This window comes from Geotrypetes seraphini, chromosome 8 (assembly GCF_902459505.1).
Source record: "Geotrypetes seraphini chromosome 8, aGeoSer1.1, whole genome shotgun sequence".
In the NCBI taxonomy this organism is placed as follows: Eukaryota; Metazoa; Chordata; class Amphibia; order Gymnophiona; family Dermophiidae; genus Geotrypetes; species Geotrypetes seraphini.
The window spans coordinates 68,957,861-68,970,836 of record NC_047091.1 but is presented as its reverse complement, the minus strand read 5'-3'; the positions used below and the strand labels follow the sequence as shown (position 1 = coordinate 68,970,836).

Genomic DNA, 12,976 nt, shown 5'->3' with positions numbered 1-12,976 from the left:
AGCGCAAGAGAGAGATGCAGAGTTGGAAAGACAAGAGTGGAGGACAGAGAAAACAAAGAGAAGAGAACATGTTACACTCACCAAAGACAGAGATGTCCACGTTGATATAGGCAACTGCTCTATCCCGAAGTTTACTGTAATATTCCTGCAAGAAGTGGAAGAGGCTTGTTCAGCAAACTTTCTGGGCATGGCTTAATGGTTTTCTCAGACAGTTTTTTGGGGAAGGGGGGGAAACATAGAAACATGGTAAAGGACAAATGGCCCATCTAGTCTGCCCATCCGCGGTAACCATTATCTCTTTCTCTCTCTGAGAGATCCCACGTGCCTATCCCAGGCCCTCTTGAATTCAGACACAGTCTCTGTCTCCACCACCTCTAACGGGAGACTGTTCCACGCATCTATCACCCTTTCTGTATAAAAGTATTTCCTTAGATTACTCCGGAGCCTATCACCTCTTAACTTCATCCTATGCCCTCTCATTGCAGAGTTTCCTTTCAAATGAAAGAGACTCGACTCATGCGCATTTATATTACGCAGGTATTTCAATGTCTTTATCATATCTCCCCTCTCCCGCATTTCCTCCAAAATATACAGATTGAGATCTTTAAATCTGTCCCCATACGCCTCATGACGAAGACCATGTACCATTTTAGTAGCCTTCCTCTGGATTGACTCCATCCTTTTAATATCGTTTTGAAGGTATAGCCTCCAGAACTGTACACAATATTCTAAATGAGATCTCACCAAAGTCTTATACAGGGGCATCAATACCTCCTTTTTCCTACTAGCCATACCTCTCCCTATGCAACCTAGCATCCTTCTAGCTTTCGCCGTCACCTTTTCAACCTGTTTGGCTACTTTAAGATCATCACATACAATCACACCCAAGTCCTACTCCTCTGTCATGCACATAAGTTCTTCACCCCCTAATCTGTACCATTTCCTTGGGGTTTTGCAGCCCAAATGCATGACCTTGCGTTTCTTAGTCATGTCACTACATGGGACACATTCTCCTCAAGACTGAGCTCTGCTATCTGATATAAGTGGACTGAATAAGTTGAGGCTGAGGTTTGCAGTGCTGGGTTGCATTCCATGAGCTGAGTTACATCCCTCCTTACAAAGTCTTGCATGCTATATGATCTGGGTGTGTTGTTCAGTCACAGAATCATCTCCTAGATGTAAGAATGCTGGGAACCTTTAGTGTACTGTAGAGAAAGACCCGGAAAGTCAAGATGGGCTTGCATCACCTGGGAAACTTCCATGAAGGCAATGGGGAGAGCCAGAGAAATGCTAAGCAAAGAGTGTCCGTGATGGTGGTTCTTCCCATGTTTGCCTCCTACAGGTACTGCCCTGCCTTGCATACACTAGCATCAGATTTACAGAACTCACCTCAGTGAACTCTGTGGAGCCAATCAGCCCAAACTCCTCTGCCCCCCAGCTGCAGAATATGATCGATCGCCTGGGTCTCCACCTGTCTGGAGGAGAATCAGTGTTGCATTAATTAGAGCAATTAGCAACATTCATTTTATTATTTGGAAATATGACTGTAAGAAATGTTGTTGGAGGAGGGATCAAGACCCTTTAGGACACCAGCAACAACTTCGCTACTTAATAGCCATCTATGGAATACCAGCAGGGAGATAGCTCCCAAACGAGGAATGTGTGAACAAAGCTGAATAGGAGAGGAGAGAAGAAAGATTATTATTCCACATTCACAGTTCAGTAAACTGAGACACAGAAAGATAAGATGATTTGCCCTAGAATCACTCAGGGCTAGATTCTCTAAGCTCTGACACCATGGTAAAAAAAAAAAAAAATATATATATATATATATATATATATATATATATTCAGGGATCTCAAAGTCCCTCCTTGAGGGCCGAATCCAGTCGGGTTTTCAGGATTTCCCCAATGAATATGTATGAGATCTATGTGCATGTGCTGCTTTCAATGCATATTCATTAGGGAAATCCTGAAAACCCGACTGGATTGCGGCTCTCAAGGAGGGACTTTGAGACCCCTGATATATATATACGGTGATGGGAGTGATTTTTTTTTTGTTTTACTGGCAATTCTCAATTATATGCATGCTATTTGTGCAGAGAATTGTCGGTAAAGGAGAGGAGGAACTGTGTTTCACGCTTGCTCAGATGAGCAATCGCTAGCACAATTCCTCCTGCCTGAAAAAAAAAAAAAAAGTAGACCCTGCACTCACTGCCTGAACCTGCAAGCAGGGAGGGCAGGGGCTGCTTTTTTTTTTTTTTTTTTTTTATAGGTGCAACTGTTGTGTGTGCACAACACATATACAAGAGCTGCACCTATTTTTTTTTTTTTAATTCATTATTCATTTTTAAACATACATATATTTATTGCACCTATTTTTACAAAAAAAAAAAAAGCCCTCCCAAATCTAAGTATGTTTTTCTTTTGTCCCTTGATACTTAGGGCTCTTTTTTATCAAGCTGCACTAGTGGGGTTAATGCGCGTTGACCCCCGCGCTGGCCTAAAAACTACCGCTTGCTCAAGGGAGGCGGTAGCGGCTAGCGGGGCCGGCGGTTTAGCGCGTGGTTTGATAAAAGGAGCCCTTAGATTTTGGCAGTCCATTTGGAGTCAAATCAATAGAATATTGGAAAATCCAGTGGCTTTGACTTGTGATACATTTCTGTTTGGCACGTTAATGAGGGCTAAGAGCCCAATATCTTCCCACAACAAATTACTTTTCATTATGACAGGAGTTGCTATACAACTTATTTTGAAAAACTGGAAAATCTGGGACCAGTTACATTAAACTTTTGGTGGGAATCTTTATGCCACATTTTTAAAATGGAATGTATGATTGCCATACAACAGGGACATTATGGGAAATTTAAGGATGTTTGGGAACCATTGACAAAATTCTGTAAGGAATGATTATTGATATTTCCCTTTGTTTTTACACGTCCAGGGTGGGTGGGGAAATTCTTTTAATTTAATTATGGTAGAGTGTAATTGTTGGGTATAAGGATGGGGGTGAAGGGACATGTATTTGTTATGAAATATAATTTGTTTGAATTTAAGTGCTGTTAAAGTGAAAACTGTCTGTATAACATGTTGCACTTATTTTTAGCTTTAAAATGAATAAAGATTAAAAAAAAGCCCCCCCCCCTGATGCTGGAAGCCTCCCCCCTTTACATCAGGGTACTTTTTTATTGAAAGATCGACAGGAGGGATACCCATGCTGGGGAACCTCCCTGTCGGCAAGCTCCCCCCCCCCCACAAACCACTCCCTCACACACACACCAAGCCCCCAAGATGAAACCCTGGTGGTCTAGTGGGCCATTCCCTCTCCAACACCCCATACCCTTTTTGAAGTCTGGCAGGAGTCTTGCTGGCAGACCTGCCTCTTCAAAATGGAAGTCCTTCCCCCTCCCAGTGCATTCTGGAATGCACTGGGAGGGGCCTAAGGCCATGATTGTCCCAGGCACCTATGACCCCCTCACTCTAGTTGCCTTGGGGGGGGGGATATTCAGGGCTTTAGGCCCCTCCCAGTGCATCCCATTTTGAAGAGCATACCCCCTGCCAGTCTTTTAAAAAAAGGGGGGATCGGAAGGGGGATAGCCTGGTAGACCACAGGGTTTCATCTTGGGGGCTTGGTAAGGGCTGGCGGCGTGCAATCGAGCTCACAAGCCTTCCCTTTTTGGAGGTGGAAAAAGTGTGTCATATGGAGTGAAAAAATACGGTATGTTTATATTTGATCATTTATTGTTATGCTGTCAACAAAATTTTAAGTTTTATGTTAAACTGTACCTGCTGTATACCACTTTGGGTGAATCCCTTTATATAGTTGGTTAATAAATCCCAACAAATAAAATAACCAATAAGTCCTGTCTGGACACTGAACTTCTTGGTATGAGTGATATTGCTACTACTATTTATTATTTATAAAGCGCTACCAGATGCACGCATCGCCGTACAAAACACACAAGAGATGGTCCCTGCATGAAAGAGCTTACAATCTAATTAAGATGGACATAGGACAAAGGCTTATACTTGTCACTTAAGTGAAGAAATATAAGGGGCTAGAGGCAGGGGGAGTAAAGAGGGCATGGCAATAGATATGGGTGCTTTACAAGTTGGAAGGGTAGGGCATTTTAAAATAAAGTGGGCTTTTAGCCTGGATTTGAACGCTTCTGTCTTGTGATATGACTGAGGTGACAGAGTCCATGAACATCAGCCCTGGAAGTGTTATACAACCCTCTCCCCCCTCAAGTAGTCCCAGGTGTAAAAATGTGAGGGGAGAACCTTTGCCTATAGTGTATCTTGGACTTGGTAGAAAAAAGGTCTCAGGCCTCACATCAGTAACCGATTCATGCTATACATGTTGGTGCAATATGTAAAATCCACCAAGACAAAGTAGTTGCAACTGGGAGCCCTAAGAGACTGCTTGTGTTCTGGGAAGCTTGGAGTCCTTGGAGGGGGGGGGGTGATACATAGTTATATTATAGGTTTAATCAATATTTATGAATATAACACATGTATGATATTCTTGATTACAATATTTGTGGAAAGGGGGGGTTGGGGTGGGGGAGGGGGTTAATTTATATATTTCAGATGATAATAAAAAGATTTTCAAGTGATGTGTATGATTCAATTGATGTAATATTGTACACTTGATGTAAGATGAAAAAATGAATAAAGAATTGGAAAAAAAGAAAGAAAATAATTTATTTTAACTACAAGCACTTATTAACTTACTTTTGCTTTTTCTTAAGGGGGCCAATTCCCAAAAAAAAAAAAAAAGTTCAGTGCCCCATTTACGATCCCAATTTTCAGCTGCCTGCATTTAAGGAAATTTGCAGTGAATCTAAATCTTTAGCTTACGATTGTCTTGCATTTATGAACCTAAAATTAGAAACCTAAGTGCAGACCTGTAAGTGCATTTTCTAAATTTAGGGAGTTTCATTGGGACTAACCCTGGATCCAATCATCTAGTCAAGTAAATCTTTACGTAACAAGATAGATCCCTTTGAAGACTAACTTCAAATTTATTCAGCCCCAAGTTTAAGCATGGAGGGCCAACGGCAGAGCTGGAAATTTGAAAATGAAGCTTAAAAGGTTACAGTTTTCAGAGCCATTGAAATGGGTAGATAGTGATTTTTATACACTTACAGTGGCTGTCTAAAATCTTGCCTCCTTCAGTACAGCTTCAGTAAAAGGTTGTATATTATTCCACAGAGAGCTGAAGTCATTTTCCCTCAAGGTCACACAAAGCCTGCAGCAGAGCAGGATTTGAACTTACTTCCTGCTGTAACCCCACTTATCCCACAGAACAGAAACCACTTACTTTCCTTCAACATTTTGCCTACGATTCTCGTGATTTCCAGCATCACAGCAGTCCCGCTGCTGGGGTCTATAGCACCATGGACCCAGCTGTCCCTGTGGTTGCCATACATAACATACCTGTCTGGAAAAAAGGCAGTCCATGAGGTTAAGCTATAATTAGATTTTTCACTTTTGGACTTGGTCTTACTCAATTGGCTAGTCCCAATTTTCTTTTAGAATCAGAACTATGAGTCCCAGATTGCAATAAGATGAAAGTTTTAAAAAAACAATGTATTGTCGGTAGGGTTACCAACTGGCTTCAGATTTACCTAACAGGGTTGATCCAGCCCTGGATTTACACCATTGAATGCAAGGACTTGTGGTCTTACTTTTCTTAGGGAATCCAGTTTGGAAATCAGAACTACAAGGCCCATCATACAATGGTGTACAACCTAGAGTAGATCAGCCCTGTCAGAGGAATTTGGATGCCAGTTGGCAACACTAATGGTTAGAGATGTCCCTAATAACCAGCAGAATTTTGATATCCCAGTATTCAAGAGTCTTACTGATACAGAGCAGGTCTTTGTGACTAGCTCTGATGAATGAAATTTTCTTCAAGTGAAGAAAGACAATTCATGTGGTTTATTTATTTATTTATTATTTAAAACATTTTTAGTCTGCCTTTATCCAAGGCGGCTCACAATATCTACTATAATAGAACCCTAAGTGCGCATGCGCACTCCTACCTGCATGTTCCATGATCCGGATGTCTGTGGCGGCAGGAGTGCGCTTGTGCACTTAGGGTTCTATTACCTTGGGAGAAAAAATGGCACCACACTCGCGGAACCCCAAGGATGTTCTGAGCAAAGTTATTTTTAAATTCTAAGCCGCAGTGGCGGCTCCTCTCAAGAGCACCACCTGAGTCAGAGAAGTCTTCCGATGCAGGCGGGGATCGTGAAACGAGCCACCGCGGCAGATTTAAATTTAAAAATACCTCTGGCACAGAACTAAACATTCGGCAAAAGAATGTCGGATATTGCACGCAATCCCGGCCGCTCCTCACACACACTAGCGGGCAAAACAGCTTCCCGCGCACCCAAGCAACCTCTAAGCGCGGGCCACCCTGCTCTTCAGCTCTTCCAGGCAGCGGCAGACCTATCCACAGCCAGGAAGTACTGTAAGGACCTCTGCTACTCTTCTGTCTGCCCTCCTCTTCTAAACAGCCAGATGCTGGACAGGGGAATCAGGTAAGGGGTGCTGCAGCACAGGGGGAGCAGGGAAGAGGTGCTGCTGGGCAGGGGGGAGGAAACAGGAAGGGAGGCCTACTGCTGGACAGGAGGAGCAGGGGAGAGGTGTTGCTGGGCAGGGGGGATGTAACAGGAAGGGAGGCCTACTGCTGGACAGGGGGAGCAGGGAAGAGGTGCTGCTGGGCAGGGGGGATGTAACAGGAAGGGAGGCCTACTGCTGGAGAGGGGGAGCAGGGAACAGGTGCTGCTGGGCAGGGGGAAGGTAAAACGAAGGGAGAAGGGCTGCTGCTGGACAGGGGGAGCAGTGAAGGGGTGCTGCTGGACAGGGGGGAGGTAAAAGGAAGGGAGAAGAGGTGCTGCTGGACAGGGGGGAGGTAAAACGAAGTGAGAAGGGCTGCTGCTGGACAGGGAGAGCAGTGAAGGGGTGGTGGTGGTGGACACAGGGGAGGTAAAAGGAAGGGAGAAGGGGGAGGAAAAAGAGACAGAAAGAAAGAAAGACAGACAGCAGGAGGGAGAGAGACAGAAAGAAAGAAAGACAGACAGACAGAAAGCAGCCAAGGAGAGAGAGAAAAAAAGAAAGAAAGACAGAGAAACACATCTATTCTAGCACCCGTTAATGTAACGGGCTTAAAGACTAGTTACATACATATTTCAGGATTTGCACAATATAAAGATCCCATATACCAGCAAAAATCATAACATTATACCATCTCAACTGCTCATTTACTACATTACTTGAATCAAGAAGCACAAATCTAATAACCTGCAAAAAAGATGATATTCAGAAAGTAAAATATTAACTCAAGAAGCAGAATATTAGCTTAAAACACACATATGGGTCTTAAGCAACTTTCTAAATTGCAATAGATTTCTACAAAACCATGAAACTTACCAGGCTCAACGCTACCTCGTATAATACCCATGACATTGGCAGAAGAATTTATAACTCTTTGGTTGTATACGTTCACCTGAACATCACTGAAAAAGAAGAGACAGTAAGGCTTCTCTCCACATAATAAGTCAACAAACTACCGATTCTGTTCTAAAGTATCCATTAATTAATGTGATCATCAACAAACTCATTGCTCCTTTATTCACAAATCTATTCATTCAATGCTGTATTCATGCATTAATAACTTCATCTATCTTGCAAATTATCCAAGAGATCAGCAGGATTCAAAGATTCAGGGAACCTGATAGGCTGCAAAACAAGAGTGATTGCTAGTAGGGATTGGCTTGTCGTTTGTAGTGACATATCCTATGGTGTTGAATGCCATTACCAAATGAAAAAGCAGAAAAAAACACTATATTTTGTGTTTTGTTCTTTGCCAATAATAGTGTGAACTATGTGGAAAGAGGGCTCACTAGTTCCTGACAGTGAAACCAACACAATATCTTTCGACACAGAAAGTTTATTCACACAAACTTGAGCAAGAAAAAAATAATAAAACATTGATTCGACACAGTGGTTGGAAGGCATTGTGTTGGACGCCTACTTTTGAATTTGTGTTGATTTTCCACATAGGGGGTGACCCTCTGCCCTTGTGGGTTTCGTTCCTTGCTCACCGATAGTGGAACCACCACACATATGCAAACTATTACGTATGAGCAAATTAGTGCATATACACAACCTTGGGCACACATGTGCACCCTATTGGGAAAAGAGTGTGCCCTCTTTCTACATAGGAGAAAATTCACTAAATGATGCTGAACATTTGGTGCAAAAAAACCTGAGCGCTAAGCGCCGTTCTATAAAGGGAGCGTATCCTTTCTAGAATAGCGTTTGGCATGAATCCTGCTCCTAACTTTTGGATGAACAACAGCAGACGAGGCTTTGTAACTCAACTTCACAAGCTGCACTTATTTCACCAGTGTTATTTTTGTGCAAAAATCAATTCATGAAAAAAAATCAAACCACTTAAATTAATAAATAAAGAATGTGATCTCCAATGGGAAAATGCCAAATTTATTACAACTGCAACAATCATTCGCCATTTCAAAGTCTCAAGCTTATAAATGGTTGCAGTTGAAACAGGCCATTCAGAAAGGGTTCCTTGAATGGCGAAATTTAAAAACTCAGTATAGCTTACCGGGCCTATGTTTCCACACTGCCAAATGGTACAAATTAATATCTGAATATTTGAATAAAAAACCTAAAACAAGCCTAAAAGACATTTAGAGCATTGAGATAAAGCAGCAGATCTCGGCTACTCAATCGCCACTTGGAGAATGAGACAAACTTGTTTTTTTCTGTTACATACAGTTTTTTTGGACCCCCAGTTCATTTGCAGAAGTTAGACAGTTCAAAATCTAATAGATGCTGGCACTGTCATCTTGAAATAGGGACACTGGATCATTTGCTGTTCTATTGTCCTTTGATACTCAACTTTTGGAAATCAATATGGAGACAAATTAATTTGATTCTGGAGTCTTCGATTCCGTTGTCTTATGAGGTGGTTATCTGGAGTACATTGTTGTCACCTAAACCTCCATTGGACAAATATAAAAGCAGACTATTTGCCACAATGACTGGGATAGCCATGCAAATGGTTACCAAGAACTGGAAAAATTGGGATAGACTTAATTTCTCTTTTTGGTGGGATTCTTTATGTTTATGTTATAAATATGAGAAAATGAATTCTGAAAGGCCATCTTGCCAGTGTTTGAAAAACTTCTGATAGAACACTAAGAAGCAGTAAGTACACTTGCTAGATTTAAATGGATATAGACTGTAATAGTGATTTTCTCTGATAAGTTATTGTACTTGTTTTAATCTCTAGACATTACTGTGCTCTAAAATCGGCCCTAAAGCAGCAGACAAACCAGCAGTCCATGAAACGCCAGCCGCGTTGGCTCTGGCTCTAGTCCCGAGAGCGTTGAAAGCTCCTGTTCTGGTCCCGAGTACGAAATAGCACAGAATTGAAGAAGCTCAGAAATGGAAACAGAATAACGAAAACACTAAAGATAAGTAATTTTCTGTGAGGTTTTTCAAATTCTGAAGCGGTCTGCACTCAATCAATTAGTGTGCAAAATAAGAGATATAAGTTATAACAAAAATTTTTTTAAAGATTTCTTCATAGGAGTGGAGATTTGACTTTTGTGATACATTAAATATTTATACCACTCAGTTAGGATTGTTTATGGTTAAATTATGAAACCAGGATCTGGTACCAATCAGACAGCAAAATTGGCATATTTTCTTACCTATTCATGGGGAAACTGCTTTCATTTCGGAAACCTGGTCCAAAACGGTAGTCACAGTTAAACGAACCCTGCCAAGCAGTGGGGGCAACTGGACCATCCAACTGACTAAAGGACACAATGCAAGAAAAAGGATGAATAGGTCACCATTTCAGTAATTGTATTTTCAGAACTTTTAACATGGCAACTAGTGTAGCAGCAGCTATAGCATAAGAGGCCTCGTGGCCTGAAACCCTGCCAACTTCGGCAAACTGATGATGTTCAGCCATTGGTTCAGCCTTCTAGTTAAGGTTGGGATGAACTAGGCTCCAAACATAGGCAGCGGAACGCTTTTTTGTTTGGGGGGGGCCCAAAAGCTTTGCCCTAGACCTCTCTTTCCGGCTCCCAGCTCCCCCACTTACCTCTTCCCCGGCTGCTTTAATTTTAAATCTTTGGGCAGCCGTCAGCGGCAATGAGTGAGCCGGAAGTCTTCATTCTGCAGCAACTGGCAGTAGGCTCACTCGTTGTCGCTGATGGCTGCCCAAAGATTTAAAATTAAAGCAGCAGGGGAGGAGGTGGATGGGGGAGTCGGGAGAGCCATAACTCTTTTGACCTCTGACCACCAATTTGGGGGGGGGGCATGGCCCCTGTGACCACCCCCATACCGACACCCATGGCTCCAAATATCTACATTCTGACATAAAGTTCTTTAGTGTGTTTACAAAAAGTCTCTTTGATGCAAAGGCCCACACAGACTCGCTGCTCTAGGCACCCCTTGTTAAGTGTGCTGCTTGCACGCGTTTGTACCAGGCTATACTGTGAAATGCCTCTTTTGTAGAGGCCTCTAATAAGTGTGGTGGCCCTGATCTGGTAGTGTGCAATTTCTCACTCCTCAGGCCTTCTGCTTCATGCTCTTTCTTGTCCCAGCTCCCTTATGGAAGCAAAGCATGCGTGCCCACTAAGGAGGGTACAGTTACTATGGCCTCGGTAGGCCCAATGGAAGTAAAAGAGGAAGTCATTTGATAAAAAGGCACCTTAGCTGTTAAGGCAGTAGTCAAATATGCTGTGCCAATGTTATCAAGGCTATATACTATGTACCTTTATAAAATATCACTGAAAACAGGTGCCTGCAATTATACTTGCTCTGAGGCAAATATAAGTAGATACCAGTAACAATTTGCATATGCAGGAACTTGCCAGTTTCATCTTTGCTTCAACTCATTCGTTGCCACCAGGAATGCCTTCACTTATGAGGGGCTGCCGACAAGTTCTCAGTCCAACCAAGAAGAGAATGATGTGGAGCCATGAAACTTACAAGTTATTCCACACTTTTTGTGACACTTTTCATTTCATTATCATTGAAACGAAAGTGTCAAGAAAGGCCTGGAATAACTTGTAAGTTTCATGGCTCCACATCATTCTCTTCTTGGCTGGGCTGAGAACTGTTCAGCGGCCCCTTGTATATCATATAGAAATAGCTGCATCTACTCTGCGTAATCGTAGAGTCTACTTGAGTTCTTGAAATACTGGTTTACAAACTTGAGTGGAGGAGTAGACTAGTGGTTAGTGCATTGGCCCGAGGAACTGGGTACAAGTCCCACTGCAGCTCTTGGACTCTGGGTAAGTCACTTAACCCTCCATTACCCCAGGTACAATAAGTACCTGTATATAAGGTGACCCCTCAAATGCGTGCATGACAATTGCACGCATGACAAATGCGCACACTGAATGGGAAGTGACCCGTCAAATACGCCCCGACAATTGCGCTCCCTGATCACAATCGGCAACGGATACTATTTTGTCTTTTTGAAGGTTATGAAGCAACCCTCTTTTTTGAGGGGGGGAGGGACCCCTCCCCAACTACACATCCCACTACACATAAAAGATTCACTTGGTATCTAGTATTAGGGTAAGGTTTACATGATGATTATGGGAACCCTTTACATACATGGATATCTGGAAGGCCATGATTTGCTCAGACTCCTCAGGTCCCAGCCCTTAGGCCCAAGGGATGGGGCCTGAGGAGTCTGAGCAAATCAGGGCCTTCCAGATATTCACTTATGGCAGATTCAGATTGGTATGCACATTTCATGGGGTGCAATTGACAGGGCGCATTTGTGCACGCAATTGTCATGTGCGGATTTGTCAGTGTGCCGTACATAATATGTAAACTGCTTTGATTGTAACCACAGAAAGGTGATCTATCAAGTCCCATCCCCTTATAACATTATCTCCAGAATAAAGGAAGTACCCTACCTACCAGGGTTGGCCCAACCATGAGTCAAGACTAGACAGTCACCGAGGGCAGCAAAGAGAAGCTGCATTTGCAATGCAAAATAAGAGATGTTGACAATTACACAGACACAAAGAAATGTCAATGCATGCTTTGACCTTCAGGGAATGCGGACAGTTTTCAAATTGCCCATTTACCATGGTAGGTGGATGGACTCTAGTCATGCCACGTAGAACTAAAGAGACTGAGACTCGGATAATGGAGAGAACAGAGCACCTGGGGGAAACCTCCTTTCCCCAGTCTTACCCCCCATGTACACATACACCACTATGCACACAGCATCACCAACCAGATAAGATTTTCAGCATCTTCAAATCCAATTGGCTGAGTTGGAATAGGTGGGATGCCTTCAATTTCTGATTCTTTGATACGGTATGTGAAATCTGAAAGAGAGCAGGACACAGGACACCATGACTGCAAGTGCTGAAAAAAATCAAAAGCTCCAGTGGAAACATAGCTGATCACATTGCTAGGTCTACCCGGCAAGCTATATAAAGGACCTGGGAAGCTCACAGTCCCTTTGGGATCCTCATTAATCCTGTATTCTCCTGATACTTAGATCATACCACTTTAGCTTTGTCAGGGTCATCCTTAAGTAGGGGCAACAGACAGGGGAGGCCATACTGCTAGTTCCCTACACTTAACTGATTCAGTTTTGCAACTTGTACCTTACCAAAAATTAAAGATTCTTTTCTTTTTCTATTTCCATCTCCCTCTCCGCCACCTTCAGGGATATTCATAAATTTAAACTAGCCTTTCCTTCTATTAGGGGAATTAAAGCTTTAGGCATGATCTGTCGATCTTTTGCAAAAATTTGGAATAATCTTCCTGCTGAAGTTAGACTTCTTTCTTCTTTATTAATTTTTCGGAAAACTTAAAAAACTTATCTACCTGTATTTCAGAAATTTCTAACTGATTCTTCAATATAAATAAGGATTATAAATGATGATGCCTG

General features: G+C 42.5%; 1 protein-coding gene across 1 annotated transcript in view; it reads right to left on the bottom strand.

The window, feature by feature from the left end:
- NAALADL1 (N-acetylated alpha-linked acidic dipeptidase like 1) overlaps window positions 1-12,976 on the bottom strand; it is a 70,284-nt gene that overhangs the window by 25,043 nt on the left and 32,265 nt on the right. Inside the window, exons 6-11 of the mRNA XM_033956534.1 lie at window positions 12,311-12,404; window positions 9,753-9,857; window positions 7,441-7,526; window positions 5,324-5,443; window positions 1,390-1,475; window positions 82-145 (exon numbers count right to left, since the gene is read on the bottom strand). Coding sequence (XP_033812425.1) covers window positions 82-145; window positions 1,390-1,475; window positions 5,324-5,443; window positions 7,441-7,526; window positions 9,753-9,857; window positions 12,311-12,404 — 555 coding nt within the window. The remainder of the gene's footprint in view (window positions 1-81; window positions 146-1,389; window positions 1,476-5,323; window positions 5,444-7,440; window positions 7,527-9,752; window positions 9,858-12,310; window positions 12,405-12,976) is intronic.